General features: G+C 39.2%; 1 protein-coding gene across 3 annotated transcripts in view; it reads left to right on the top strand.

Annotated features, from left to right (window-relative positions):
• The window catches only part of LOC149022216 (vacuolar sorting protein 39-like), a 73,488-nt gene that overhangs the window by 34,870 nt on the left and 22,605 nt on the right, over nucleotides 1-16,013 (top strand). For all 3 annotated transcript variants that reach the window (XM_089150389.1, XM_089150390.1, XM_089150391.1), the window contains exons 8-12: nucleotides 168-588; nucleotides 1,664-1,993; nucleotides 7,125-7,346; nucleotides 7,540-7,782; nucleotides 8,312-8,752. In XM_089150389.1, the coding sequence (XP_089006515.1) occupies nucleotides 168-588; nucleotides 1,664-1,993; nucleotides 7,125-7,346; nucleotides 7,540-7,782; nucleotides 8,312-8,752 (1,657 nt within the window). The remainder of the gene's footprint in view (nucleotides 1-167; nucleotides 589-1,663; nucleotides 1,994-7,124; nucleotides 7,347-7,539; nucleotides 7,783-8,311; nucleotides 8,753-16,013) is intronic.

Raw genomic sequence — 16,013 nt, 5'->3', positions numbered from 1 at the left:
CCTAGTGTCACCTGATAACTATGCCATTATCGCATCACACAGCTTGATTGTAGCATATATTTGCATACTGTTTGTAACTTCTTAAAACATGTTGATGCATTTCGACGACTTCTTTAGCGTTTCTGGCTGTGGAAGTTTCCGCTAATATTTTATGTGCGAATCATCAGGTATGGACACTATTTATTTGATAATGGGAGCTTTGAAGAGGCCATGGAACAGTTTCTGGCATCATCAGTGGACATTACCTATGTGCTGTCTCTCTATCCATCTATAGTTCTTCCAAAGGCACATTCATTTTCCGAGCCTGAGAAAATCCCTGACATTTCATCAGATGCATTAGACCTCCATCGAGTTTCATCAGATGCTTCAGATGAGGTGGACCCACCATCACCATCAAACCTACTTGAAAGTGGGGAAACAATCGCATCCAAGAAAATGAGCCACAATGCCCTTATGGCTCTTATCAAGTTTTTGCAAAAGAATAGGTATAGCATAATTGAGAGGGCCACTGCTGAAGGAACAGAGGAAGCTGTCTCTGATGCTGTTCAAGAAAGCATCAAGTCCAGTAGATCAAGTAATTCAGTCAAGGTATATGATTTTCCTAGATGGGTATTATATTTTCTCACTTTTGTTGTGAGGAGTGCACTTATTTGCATATGGTGTAACAAGGCAATCCAAATTTTTTAATTTTCTTTGATGAGAAAATGTGTAAATCTATCATGTGCCCATTTATCTTGTTCTTTAATTTCTGTTTGCTCTACTTTCCATTCTCAATTGCTACATTTTAATAATTACAATTGTTTGTATATGATAATTATTGAATATACAATGTATCAATTGTGCTTTAGTTTGTTCGAGATTTTATTTATATAAATACATATATATGTATATATACACACATTTTTATACTAGGTATCCTGAAATGTTCACAATGGCTCACTATACTTGAACACTAGCCAAGATTGGTATCAATTTGTTGTAAAATGGCTGTTTTTGTATGCGGATTCGTGAGATATCTATATGGATTAGCCTCCAAACAACTCACAGAGATGTCTTATGGATTAACCTGCAAACAACTCACTCACCAAGTAACAATAGTATTTATGGACGAAACTCCTCCCCCCCAACCTTCTTACAAACAACACAACAGGGAAGGGAGAAGTTTCCAAATGGCCTGTCTTGTTTGTGCACATGACCTAGCAGTTTGAATTGTTGAACATCAATGCTGTTTGTTGGCCACATTTTTAATTTCATACCCCAAATTCAATTGGATATACTTCCCCTGTATTAACATATCCTTCCATGTTGCTGGAACCTGTTTAGTTGTGATAAGGCTTGTTGTTGTTGTTGTTACATATCCTCCCATACATGTGCATCCACCCTCTTTGCCCATTCTCTCTTTCTTGGGTCCTATTCTTTTGATTTTTTATTTGCCACTTGGCAAACTCCATTTGGCTAAAAAATGGTACTCTAGTAAAGGTACCTGTGGTCTACTTGTCACAAACTTTTGGCCCTATCCAAGGTGCCAAATGACAGATATTTTGCCCCTAGAAAGCACCTTCCTATATGTTCCTTTTGTTGGTAGTTGCATGAATGTTTATTAGTTATGTACTTCTGGTAATTTGAATTTATCATTCTCTTATTAAACCTTATATTTTCTCAGAGCCGTGGTCACATCCATATAAGCTCAGGTGCAAGGGAGATGGCAGCTATACTGGATACTGCCCTTCTCCAAGCTCTTTATCATACCAGTCAGTCATCTGCTGTATTGGATCTGCTGAAAGGTATTAACTATTGCGATATTAAAATATGTGAAGAATTTCTACAAGACAGGAATTACTACACTGCACTGCTAGAACTGTACAAGTGCAATGACATGCACCGTGAAGCTCTCCAGCTTCTTAATCAACTTGTTGAGGAATCAAATTCTGGTCAAGTGCCTTCTGAACCTACCCAAAGGTTTAAACCTGAAATGATAATTGAGTACCTGAAGGTATGATTTCCTACTTCTCGCATTCTTGAATTGTGTAATATTTACATATCTCGACTCATCTCTTGCCCAAATCATATTATGTGTGACATGTCTTCATCAGCTGTGTTGCTGAAATCTCTCTTCTTGTTGACATGTTCACACTATTAGTTCCTGCTTTGTTTGTTATTTTTATTTTCAGGAACTTCCTTTAGCTACATGAAGGTGTATGATACTATGATGTTGTAGGAAAGTTTCGGGGATCCTTGTAGATGTATCACAACATCTTTAATATGTTCTTTTTCTCATAAACTCATCTTTTTAAGCTTGATCTAATTCTTGATAATCAGAGAGAAATGTCACCCCCCATTTGGATGTCTAGGTTCAGGTGATGACTAGTGTGCTATACTGCCACACCACACAATCCAAGATCAATAGGTTAAAAGCCACGTCTGACATCCACACCATAGTTTTCTAAAATATTGATGCCATAGTGCCCATTGTCTCCACTAGTTTCAATATCCAATAAAAGTAATATTGGGTAATCCAAGAGTCAACGTTTTTTATCGCGTGGTTTTCTAAACATACTCCATCAGTGTCATGGGTCAAAAGTAATGAAACCATGATCAAAAAACTACTTTAGAAGTTAATTATAAATGAACTTCACATAGGCTCTTTATGGGGACTGCTAACCTTCACTTGAAGGATGGAAAGCCAAGTACCTATCATGTATTGTCCTCTCCAGTTGCTTACTTCGTTCCTGCAAGGCTGCCACATCTAGGCCAGGGATCCATCGCTTTGCTCGGTAATGTCATCTCTAAATTGGAATGCATTTTTTTTTCAAACTTCCTGTTGATTGGGCCTTCCATAAAAGAGGATGCTTTTGTTGTCCTGGGATGCAAAATGCAGACCTAAGAAAGGAGAGTTTGGGCTATGATGGATCAAGGACATGAAAATGGCTTGTATAATGAAACAATTCTGGTGGATAGCCTCTTGAGGACACTATATGGGTCCACTAGGTATATAGTAGGTATCTGAAGAAAGACTCTATCTGGATAATCAGAACCCCCCCATACTTACTCCTGGGTTTGGGGAAAGTGTTGAATAGAGGATGGAAAGGGGATGTACATGTTGCTAGACAATTAGCATACAAAGGGAGTCCTGTACAACAGATATGGGAATAGCTTCAGATTAGATGCAGGATCACAACATTTGGAGAAGGTAGACAGATTATTCACAGTGGTGAGTGGCGGGATTGTGCAATGGTATCGCAGTCATTGTGATGGAAACCCAATTTTAGGGTTAGGGTTCCTATGATGGCTTCTCTAAAATTAAGGGTTTGCCCAGGATACTCTTCTTTTGAGCCAGCAAAATAACTATCAAATCTGGATGGGATGGATAATATTGTTAACTATGGTGGGATGGACAAGGAGATAAAATTGGGATCTAAGTGGGTAGGGTTTGGGCAAGATTTGGTTTAACAATACTAAATGGGATGATAGGGAAAAGCTAGGGTTTTAACAAATTCCCATGGGATGATCTGGGAGACTAAAATTTATCCTAGGGTTGATTGGAAAGAAAAATGAAATAATTCGGATCAATATGAGTTGGTTCTTGAAGATCTTGGCAGAGGATTTTTGGATCTTGGGCAATCTTTTCAAATCTTTCTTTTCTTTTTCTTGTTCTCTTCTCTTTCTTTTTCTTTTCTTTTTCCTGTTTCAGACTTGCCGCTACTCAGTAGGGAAAGAGAAAGGAGGCCAAAAGGGATAGAAAGGGGGAGGGAGGGCACTGTGGGGTAGGGGAGAGGTGGGGAAGGGACTGGGAGGGATCGCAGGGGTAGGGAAAAGGTTTTAGGGTGTCATAGGGGGCTGGGGAGGTGCTGCCAGTGGTGTGACAGCAAGGGGGGGGGGATTCTAGGGTTGCGTAACAGGGGAGGGGTAAGGGTGGGATCTTGCGATGTGTGGGGAACGTGGGGGAGGGTGCTGGGGTTGCTGCGATTGAAGGGGAAGGGGAGGGGAGGTCCTGCGATGGTGGTGGATTGAAGGAGAAGGGGGCTGGGAATGTTTACTTGTAGAGCTGATGTAGTTTCTGGAAGAAGAGTGCTAACAGAAGATAGGTGCTGATCTTTGAAGAAGAACTCAATCTTTATTCAACTATGGCCCCCTCAACAAGGAACCACAATCCTCAACTCAGATTTAATTTTCATTCAATAATCAGGCTTAAGAAAATTACCAAGAAAGAATAGGCTTATCTATAGCCTACTAAAGACTCCATCCTAAGTAGGCTTCCTTTATAGGTTAGGATCCCCTTACAATTTATCTCAACTATCCAAATAAAGACTTAAAGATCTATTGGAATCTCCTTGAAAGTAGATTCCACTTCAGACTCTATGACTTCCAACAATAATAAAAGGAACTCCTCTTGTAAATAAAGACTTGTAAGAGTCCATCTTTGAAGAGGACTCCTAAGGGCTCAGAAACTCATCTTTAACTTAAACAAGAATTCTAACTAGTCAAGATTCTTGTAAAAAACTGAAAAGAAAATTCTGAAAATTAAATTCAGCAATTATCTAGCGCTGGATTTGACCAAAATACCCCTATAGGAGGGTTCGGCCAGCCCTAGGTGCGCCACTTTGGAGCGGCCTGGGGGCCCACTCCAGGCTTTCTGCTAGGGGATGAATCTTGGTTCACATAACATTGCATGAGGCTTGGAGGGATCTTCCAATTGTGAGCCGAACTGGGGCTGATCAGCAAGTTATGGTGGTATGGAGAGGAATGTCTATAGTCTTGTTTACAACAAAATAAGCTTGGGAGATAATTAGACAAAAATCATCCAGAGTGGGCTGGGGGTCAGCAGCATGGTCTCTAGAATATATTCCTAGGCACTCGTGTACGGCATGGAGGTGACTTAGGAATGCTTTGCCTTTTAGGGAAGTCCTTGCCAGAAGAAGCAATTGAAACGCAGCTGAAATTGTGAATTACATTTTCTGTTGGGCTTGAGTTGAAAGCAGGGACCATCTTTTATTCTAGTACTTGTTTAGTGCTGCAGTTTGGAAGTGTCTTTGCTAGACCAACAAACGAGGAAAAGAAAAATAATGACAAGAGTGCTTGAGGCAGTAGTATGGGTAAAATGCTGCCATGAGACAAAAGACAAAATTGGGGCTATAGTGAAGTTGGCATTGTGTGCAACCATTCAACTACGGACAAAAAGAAATTATAGGCTATTTAGGAATAAAGCAAGAACTAAGAACCAAGTGGTAGAAGCCATTACTAGAGATGTGCAGGCTTGATGTAAAGCTTTGGGTATTGCAGAAGAGTGAAATATAAAGTCAGATTGCGGATAAGTTGCATTTAGATATTCTGGAGATGGTAGCAATCATTATTGGAGATGTGGAGATGTAGTTTAATGCTTTGAGTATTATAGATGAAAATATAGCGTCAGAATATGTTGTGTAGAAGTGGGGCATTCAGATATTTTGAGAGATTGCACTAGAATGAAGGTACTAGATGATTTAATATGGTCTGTCTTAGATTGTTCAGTTCATCTTGTTGGATAATCAAACCAGGTGATTCGCTGACTTTTTCACAGGGACCCGTGATCCTAGGATGCCCAAAATGAACTTGGATTCTGCCTAGATCGGTATGAAATCTAAACACCTTGGAATCTGCGATGCGAGGCAGTTTAAGCTAGTTGAGGCGATGAGTCGACGAGGCACCCTCCGAGGCGCTTTTGAGGAGATTGAGGTGTTTTAGGTGAAATTTTTAGTGTACATCTCATTCATTCTAATTCATTATAAATTTATCATATCTTATATAATAAAAAAACTAATATTAGCCTACCTCAAGTTATTCAACATACTACAAACCACACATAGTTGGTCCTAAATAAAAAGTTGCGGGAAGAAAGGAAGAGAAGAAGTCGCGTGTCACTGGCCACTGCTTGCCACAGTGTTGTCGCAGGAATGGAAGAAAAGAAGAGAGGAAGAGAGAAGGAGATTAGGGATTAGAGTGAGAGTGTGAGACTCGAGTCAAGAACTTATTCTCTTTCGATTTTGTTTGTTTTTTTTTTTTATAATTTTAACATTTGACACAAGTGTCATTATAAATATGCATATAGGTTCAAACAATAGATACTTTACAATTGGAATCTAATAAGTAATTTAATATATGTCATCGATTTGGCATCTTTCATGTGATTTAAAAAAGGAAAAAAAAACCCGGACGCCTTGGGGTATAAGGCGTCCGAGCCCGAGGCGATGCTTCATACCCCAAGGCGGTCGCCTTATTGCTTGAAAATAAGGCGACTCTGATTTGAGGCGCCCGGACGCCTAGGCAACGCCTTAACAACTATGAATAAGAGAAAGGGGGCTCACAGGGAAGGAAAACAACAAAATGGAGTCGGCTAACTGGTTTTGAATTTGAATCCAATAAGGGTAAGAACTTACCAGTTGTTTTGGTAGAATTGAAGATGGATAAAGACAATTTGATCAATTTCATCCTCTGATGATGATGTGAAATAGATCAGGCTGGAACATGAGTATTACATAAGTAGTGTAGATAACAGGGGAATGCTTGTAAATAATAAAATAGACTCTTCTTCTAATTGTACTTGTGTCTTTTGACTACCTTCTTTGTTGACCACCCCATTTATACAACACCTGTACTACTTGCACTCTCTCAATTCCCAACATACATACAGCCATAGAGAATCTAGTGGCATAAAGTCTCATTTGCATCTAATTTATGTATCCAATGGTATTCCAAAAGTATAAAAGAACTTTGGACGACTAAAGTGAAAATAATAGTTCGGAAGATCAAAAACTAATGGGTCTAATTATTGAGATAGGTGTTGATGGAAATTGCATGGGATACTGATATTAGGTGAAGTCAAAGATGAAAATCGTGTGACAGGTTCATGTAGCCTAGAATTTTCAATTATCAGCCTCATGTATCTTCTTACTAATATTTACTATATGTTTTTGTTAAGACCCTAATGTTGGCACTCAAGCTCTTGTTAGGGTCTGAAGTTTTATAAAATAAATGCATTCAAAAGTGCTAAGACAGTCAGAGGCTGAGGAATAGAGTGAAGTGCATTTGGTCAACTTATATAATGAAACAACAAATCTGATATGGTTTTAATGGATTTTCTTTTGCAGCCACTTTGCTCAATTGATCCCATGCTTGTTTTGGAGTATGCAAGGCATGTTCTTGAAAGTTGTCCGACCCAGACAATTGAACTCTTCTTGAATGGAGACATCCGAGCTGATTTAGTCAATTCTTACTTAAAGCAGAATGCACCAAAGATGCAAGCGACATATTTAGAGGTCATGCTGTCAATGAATGAAAGTGCTGTATCTGCAAATTTGCAAAATGACCTGGTTAGATATATTCTTCCTCAAACTTCTTGATAATGTTCAACAAGCAAAGCCAAAATTAAGATGAAACCTAAAGCGTGTAGCTTAACTGATTGATGTTCTGCACAGAACGATGAGTCAAAGGTTCCATGGCTGAACTACTCAGCATCTAGATCTCAGTATCCAGTTCTGATGCATGATATCAAACTTTTGACAGGTCCTAATCTATCTTTCAGAAGTAATTGACTGGTATATGGAACTAGTAGCTCAACAGAGTTGGGATGAGAAAGCTTTTTCCCCAACAAGGAAAAAGTTATTATCTGCATTGGAGGGCATGTCTGGATATAACCCTGAGACTCTGTTGAAACGCCTCCCAGCTGATGCTTTTTATGAGGAGCATGCAATTTTGTTTGGGAAGATGAACCAACATCAGCTTGCTTTATCCCTCTATATTCAAAAGGTACTTTGCTACTCACCACTGAGGTTATTGATCCTGTAGCCGGCTTATGTAGCAATGAGATTTTTCTGATGGCAGCTTTATAATAATCTGGTCACTCTGTGGTTGTCTTTTGAGTAAATGGGTGGTTGCTTAAGTCCTGAAACCATAAAGGAGATTCTTAGATCAGCAAAGTCATTTCAATCATATTTTCCTCCTTCCAGAAAATCCTGTTAAAATTGTAAGATGATACATCAAATTAGGCCTTAGGTTTAAATTTTCACTAAGATGGGGAACCATTCGGTGACCCAGATCACTGTTTATCCTTGACGAGTAAATTAATGACCGTGTTGTAACTCGAGCCTCTCTTATTCTCTATATTTCTTGAATGCCTTTTGGTCCTTTTCACATGTTTCTTTCACTAATATTACTTAGATTTTATGTTTTCAGTTTGATGTGTATTTACATCTTTATGTTTACAAATAGTCACATTTTCTGCATAAGTTTTCACTAACCTTTGTTGTTGATTACCCTTCTTTGGTGAATTTCATAGCTTCACGTTCCCGAACTAGCAATTGCATACTGTGACAGAGTATATGAGGCTGGTCAGCACAATCCTTCTTCAAAATCGAATGGTAATATTTACCAGACTCTTTTGCAAATATATCTTAACCCTTCAAGGCTGAAAAAAGATTTTGTAAGCCAAGTACAAAATCTTGCATCTCCTCAGCAAACTGGAAGCCAGAAGCTTGGAGCTGCCAAAACTAGAGTTGGCCGTGCTTCTAAAAAAATAGCTGAAATAGAAGGAGCAGAAGACTTGCGGTTCAATCTCAGCAGCACTGATAGCAGTCGGAGTGATGTTGATGGAGATGAACCTAGTCAAGAAGGAGGTCCCATAATGCTTGATGAAGCACTTGATCTGTTGAATAGAAGGTGGGATAGGATCAATGGAGCTCAGGCCCTTAAACTCTTGCCTAAAGAAACTAAGTTGCAGGTATTGGGTACTTTTAAAAAACTTACTAGTTCTACTTAGTGATCTTTACTAGTAATTTCATCATGCAAATTAATTTCCCAGTGGATAACTAATTTTGGAAAAGGGAATCCAGAGTTCTCAATTGACTCATCAGGTAGAACTATTTGAAGATGTAAATGACACCAGATAAACATGACTATGTAACTCAGCATTATTGAAAAATGCAAAAGGAGAATCCGGACCACTTTGAGCCCATCAAGAAATGGGGAATCAAGAACCTAAAGGCTGCGTTTGTTTGCCAAGGTGGGGTGGGAAAAAAAACATGTGGGCCCCATATGTAGTGGGGTGAGGGAGAAGGAAAGGAAAGGAAAGGGTTTTGTGGAAAAGTGATAGTGGTGGGTCCCACTTTTTACTTTTCCAAACTTTTTCACGAAATCCCACCAAATTTGTGGGGTTTTAAAAAGCCTTGGGGTGAAAAAGTTGGGCTGCCGCCTCATCAGACAAGTTTCCTTGATTCAAGGAAGCTTGTCTCTCACTTTCCCACCCCAAGCAACCAAACAATATACACTTTTAGGAAAAGTAGAAAAAATTTGTTTTTTTCAAGAATTTTCCCACCCCTGTTTTCCCACCACACCTTTATTCCAGCAAACAAACGCAGCCATAGTGATAGGACAATATCCTTTCCATGTTTCAAGGTCATCGAAATAAAACATACCTGTGAAACAAAATTGACTGGTTGACAAGAATTTTGCCAAAATTTCGGTATTTTCGTCCAAAATCTTGAAATTTCGGAAAATTTGGTTGAAATCTTAGAAATTTCAGGCAAAATCTAAGTAATTCCGGTTGAAATCTCGGGAATTTCAGAAAACAAAACATCTATTTAGGCAACTATTTTTTCAATATTATTATTTAAATGTGTCAATATAGCCTAAAATAGGGTCTCCATGAATGAGAATATATACTAAAAGAATGTTTAGATGTGTGAAAATACATTCAGATTGACCACATAGACACACACAAGAGTGCAAATCCAAAGTACCATCATGGTTGCTTTTCAAACTAACCATGGATATGTGCTGTCAAGCCCTAAAATAGGTTCTGCAAAAATTACCAGACCCATAAAATGCATAGAACTCACCAAAACATAGCACGGACATCTGGCAGAAATTGTACCAGGTTTCTGCAAGATTTCGTCAAAATCTCGAGATTTCAGTCATCTCAAGGCTGCCAAAACTTCGAGATGAACCAATATCTTGAATATGGATCTTAACCAGAATGTATCAAATTCATCAATATGCTTCATGTCAGGCTGTCGGTGTTGTTCAAAAACTAACCAGCAACCAATTTTATATTTTCATTAACTAGCCATGCATAGTGAAGACAGCATCATACTAGCGGTTGACTAGAGCTAGCCAGACATTTACATGTAAGATTTATGAGTAAATTCCTAACTCCTTTTCTGTATCTTATCTGCACAAGGCTTCAACTTTGGAAACACAAGCTCCTACCCTATGCTGGGAGAGTTGAGCTGATCAAATATGTGATCCAGCACCTAATTGGACTTTTTTTTCTCTCTCCTTTGAAATCAACCTAGGGTTGATAGACATGGGTGTTGGGCCTTTTCGAAGTTTTATATGATCAGGGCCTATTTTATGAGCCTAAAAGTTGGGTGTCTAGGTTAAGTACGAAAATAAGTTACTAATTCATTCAATTGGTCTAGTTATGTAATTTCTGCCCAACTTAAGTTACAATGGCATAAATTAGTATTTTTCTCATGTTCAATTTCAATTATACTTGTCCAAGTTGTAAGCCTAGTGAGAGTCCTAGGTCTAATAGTTATTAAGTTCTATTTTCTAGGAGTTTCTTTCTGAGTTCTATTACAAGTTGTAAGGTTGATTAGCCATCTATTTATAAACCCCTTGGGGGAGCAACACAAGGACATACTGGTACTTTGATATTATTTCTCAGCCAATACTGCTGCTCTTTTGTCTGCTTTGTTAATTTCTCAGCCTGTACTACTGCTTTTATGTGCGTCTTGTTAATCTAGGTACTGATTAGTGTTACCCTTGGTAAGGAACCTCCAAGGTGGGTTTGCATTTATGTTCTTAATGAAGACAAGCTGAGATCCTGTCTTGCTTGAGGATTTGACCCATGTTGATCTACTCCAGCTCCTTCACAGCACATACAAGGCTCCTCCATCCAGTTCAATTTTTTTCTCTTGAACTTTTTGGGGTTCCTAAAATCCCCAAAACATGAAACTTTATAACTTCCAATTTAGCCATCCAAAATCCAACCAAAACTTGGAGGATCATATCCCTATATTATTACCTACATTCTCTCAAAGTTTCAACCCATTCTAACATTCCTAACCCTGGAAACCAGCAAGGTTCTTGGATTTTCATACTTCCCCGAACCCTAAAATCAAGAACTTAGATTTAGACCAATATACCCATTAAAAACCTAACAAAAATTTGAAGTATCATCTCCAATTGTCATCATTACCTACATTCCCTCCAAGTTTCAGCTCATTTTGACTCTTGTATAGCCCAATTCTCTATGTTTAGGAATGTTCACCCCGTAGCTCAAAGGAAAATTCTATAAGACAGTTGTTAGAGCGGCTGTGATCTATTGGGGTGAAATGTTGGGTAACCAAGAGGAGAGCCCTATCAAAAAAAAAAAAAAAAAAAATGTAGCTGAGATGTGGATGTTGAAGAGGATGTGTGGCAAGACTAGAAGAGATAGAATAAGGAGTCATTATATTAGATCTGATTTGGGTGTCACACCAATTCGAGACCATTGCACCAATTCAAGACCAGCTAAGAGAGTGCCGTTTGAGGTGTCATGGGCATTTCCAAAGAAGGCTATTAGAGGCACCTGTAAGGAAGAGCAATCAAATCTGAATGGATGGGGCTAAAAGTGGTAGGTGTAGGCCTGAATTGACTGTTGGAGATGTAGTAAGAAAAGATATGTATGTGCTAGGACCTAGAGGCCTATATGAGTACTGATAGAGCTATCTGGAAGACTAGGACCCATGTGACTTATCCCACATAAATAGATGTTCCCAGAATGCTGCCTTGACTTTGTCTCCTATTTGTCTTATTTATGCTTAAATTTAATATTGATATGTCGTTCATCTCTTTATTTAACTTGTAAGTATCCATGTAGCCTATGCCATTGAGTTGGGTCAAGGTTATGGTTGTTGTTGTACGTCAAAACCCTAATTAAGAACCCTTTTGTATATGATTTTTAGTGATCCTTAACCAATCCATTGTGATTCCGACGTAACTAATCATGCCTTTTAACCCTAATCTATCTGATGTAAAACCCAATGTTAGGGGGTTAGGATTTATATAAGAATTCCATTTCCGCAAGTAAATTTAAAAATACAATGGGATGCGTATGGGTATCTACAGAAGTTGTGGGAATATCTTAGCAATGATGTGGGTTGATAGGTAAATGATATGGGATGAAAAAGGATCAATCTAAATTATATGGAAAGCTCAAAACCTAGATAGGATGGTTTATTTAATAATAGGGAAGCAATGAGGCAATATGGGATGTAACTAAATAATATGAGATGAATAATTTGTTAATTAAAGATGGGAATTTAAATATGAAAGTTATGGGTTTAACAAGGCTATATGGGATGGAAATATGGAATGTGATAAGGGTTTGAAGATCTTGGGCAATCTTTTTTTGTTTGTTCTTCTTTTCTTTTCTTTCCTCTTTTTTTCTTTCTTTTCTTCCTCCTTTTCTTTTCTCTTTCTGGTTTTCTGTTTCTTTTTCTGATTCTGCCGCATGGAAGAAAAGAGGGGAGGGGAGGGCACAATAAAGAGAAGAGAGGGAAAGAAGGGGCAGCACAGTAGGGAAGGGTTGGGGGAATGACCAGGAAGGATCACAAGGGGCTGGGAGGGAATTTAGGGCTGTCAGGGGTTGGGGGAGCTGCTGCCATGGATGTGACAGCAAGGGGTAGGGTTTAGGTCGTGTGCCGGCAGGGGAGGGGCTGGGATGGGGTGTGAGGGGTGTTGGATTTGAGGGAAGGGGATGGGGGTTTTCTGTACTTGTAGGCTGCTGTAGTTTCTTGAAGATGTGATGGAGATTAGAGGAAGAGTGCTAGACAGAAGATGGTTGCTGATTTTTGAAGATGAAACTTGCTGGAAATCCATTATGGCCCCCTCAAACAGGAACTGTGGTCCTCAACTTAGTAACTCTTATTCAAATAATCGGACTTAAGGAATACAGGGAAAGAATAGACTATTTATAGCCTACTAAAAGACCCTGACTTTTAAGTGGGATTCCCTCATTATTCTCAACCGACCAAACAGTAAAAGATCTGATGGTCTCTTATTGACACATGCTGAAATAAAAAAATCCTGATTAACTAAAACTCTAATTGACACATTCTAATTTCTATTTAATTAAAAACTCTAATTAACTCAAACTGGACTTCCCAATTGACTGGAAATTTGCAGAAAATAAATGAGAAAATTCTTAAAATAAAAACCACTAGTATTTTAGGGCTGGTTTTGACCAAAATAACCTCTTTAGGGTTTGGTCAGCCCTAGATCGGCCCACTTTAGGGTTGCTGCCAGGGGGTTCAACCCTGTTCACATCACTATCACAACCAATTCCTTCTAGGAAAACCCACAACCTTGTAGACCTACCCATGCTAAATCAATATTCCAAAGAAACTCCTTGAACCTATTTGAGTTGGTTTTGATTTTGATCATCTATCAATCTAGAATTACATAATCAATCTTTCTACATCTATTAGAGCAGTATATTTCCCATCCCAAAATCCACTATCAGAACAATAGAATCCCTCTTCTACAAATTTCTCTAGGAAGGCCAAGGGACCGTTAGATTTTTAAAATTCCATCAGTCAGTCCTCAATTTGCAAGCCCAGATCTGAAGGAGGCCTAGGTATTTGTTGGACGAGGACTTCAACATTGCAAGTCTCCTCAGGCTTATTTGGAAAGTCTCCTCCAAACAGGACACCATGTAGCTCAACTACATTCTCTTGCCTCCTTAAATCTCATTCCTTCTAGATGGTCCCCCAACTCCAACCCTTATTGGATCTAGGGAGAACTCTTAATGCTCTGTCCCATGCCCTCTCTGCCATTCATTCAAGATTGGTAATGGAATTGGTATCTCCTTTTGCCTTCAGTGTTGGCACCTGCTAGACATTCTCTATGAAATATTTTGGGCCCATTCAGTTTACTCCTTTGGCATCCACAAGACTTCTTCTCTCTCCTCCTTTGTGTTCTCAAGCCCTTGGTCATCTTTGTTCCATGCCCAAATCCGGTCCTCCCACTAAGAGGACAAAATTGTCTGGCTTCCCTCCTGCCTTGGAACCTTCTCTACCTCCTCTGCTAAAATTTTACTATCCCCACCCCTCACTAGGAAATTCTCATTTGGTAAAAATGCCATTTTCCTTGCCACCACAATTCAATTCTTAGCCAACCTTGAACCTCGACCTCCCCACCCAATCCTTTATTCTTCTCCTCAATGTCCAAGTCTCCCCTTCATTCTGTTTTTGGAACTGCATAGAGGGCATCCAACATCTCTTTTTCTCCTACTCGTTTGCTTGCTTTATTATGCATGAACCCTTGTCTTCCATTTGGCCTCCTAGGAGACTCCCCTCCCTTTTGATCGCAAATGGTGCTGATTCTCTCCTCCTCAGGCTCCACTATTCGCAGTGTTATTTGTGAATTGGTTTTTGTTGCTTCTATCATTTTGTTTTGAGTGGTATCTTTGAAGATGAATTTACCAAGTTCCATTCTCTTGACCAGATCTGGCGGCCATCTCTCGAGGTCAGCTAGTTTCTTTGAAGCCCTGTGTAAACTCCCCATGGTATAGGCTTATTGTTGTTGGCTGGGATTTAGATCCCTTCTCTTACCTACTATGCATGACTCAAAAATTCGATCTCAATGCCCATAAAACTAAGATCTTGTTGAGATGGTGTAAAAAATCTAGTCTAACTCAAGCCAGTGGCCCATCTTGGTGGGTTTTAGGGCTCTGTTTTAGCTGGAAATTGATATCTTACCTATTTTAGGCCTTCTGAACATATTGGTGGCCTTATATTTATAGAAAACAAGTGTAAATGTGAGTTGCAAGTTCAATACTGAGTTTGAAATCGATGTGCTGAAGAAGTGAAGTTGCAGACCTATAAAGCTTGAAAGTGCATAACCATGACTTAATATAAAAGAATACATTAAGGTTCAAATTCAAACAGTTTCATCCAACATGTCCACATGACAAGTTCAGTGTAGTTATACTCCATGGGGGTAAAAGAGCAACGAGACTAAAATAAAAGAGGCACTAAGCAACTCCTACTCCTGCTCCACTACAAATAATACAAGTTTTCAGCTACAGCTTCATGTACCTCAGTGGGGACTTGGTGGCACATGGGTATATCTGCATAAAGTCCGACCAGGTGTTCTATGAACCTTGTTTTACCTCCTGCCAAGACTCTACCATGGTAGTTATCTCCAGCCAAGACTCTACCACGGGTGTTCCAATCAAAACTAGACTTCCAGCAAAAATCACTTTTCTAGCTAGGCAGCAAACTAGTGTGACAGAGATGGTAGATATCTCAGCATGATATTACTTGGCTTAATCAAGATCTCCATCTTTTATAAGTAGGCTTGACCGAATTCCATGATCTCGACTTGACCGAGATCTCAGTTGAGATATTAAATTCTTCCCATTTGGCACTCTATCTCATCTCAGATTTGTGAAGAAACAAGATATCTTGCCGAGATCTCCCAAGTTGTCTCCTTGGGAGTGTCTCTTCAACCCCCAACACGAACCCCCCCCCCCCCCCCCCCAAAAAAAAAAAAAAGAGAAAAAAGAAAACCCCTTTTACAAAAAGATATTCAAAAAGAAAACCCCTTTTACAAAAAGATATTCATAAGTAAGATAGCATCTTAAGTACTGGGACTGTCACAATTCTCTTTATTGCATTAGCCTTGCCAGGAAAGTGTTTCAGCCAGTATTGTTTTTCTCACTTGGCGAGCCTGACATCAGACCATCACAGCCACCTGACTCTCTCTCACTTCTTTCATTGAGTCTTCCAGCGATCCTCGAAAATTGTTGATGGTTTCTCTTTTCTGGCTGAGCCATCTTCAAGGGGCATCTCAGCTACTGGATCTGGGTTAATTTAATTTCTTTCGGCATATTCAGCTCCTGGTTTTACTTGCCCAAATGGGTCTGGCATTTACCGATGGTTGAATGCCTATAATCTTGGTTTTCTTATGTGGCACTGGCATTTAAGTGTTTG

The sequence above is a fragment of the Hakea prostrata genome, chromosome 3 (genome assembly GCF_041222555.1).
Source record: "Hakea prostrata isolate BN-2017 chromosome 3, UWA_Hpros_2, whole genome shotgun sequence".
In the NCBI taxonomy this organism is placed as follows: Eukaryota; Viridiplantae; Streptophyta; class Magnoliopsida; order Proteales; family Proteaceae; genus Hakea; species Hakea prostrata.
This window is presented reverse-complemented; position numbering and strand designations above follow the sequence as displayed.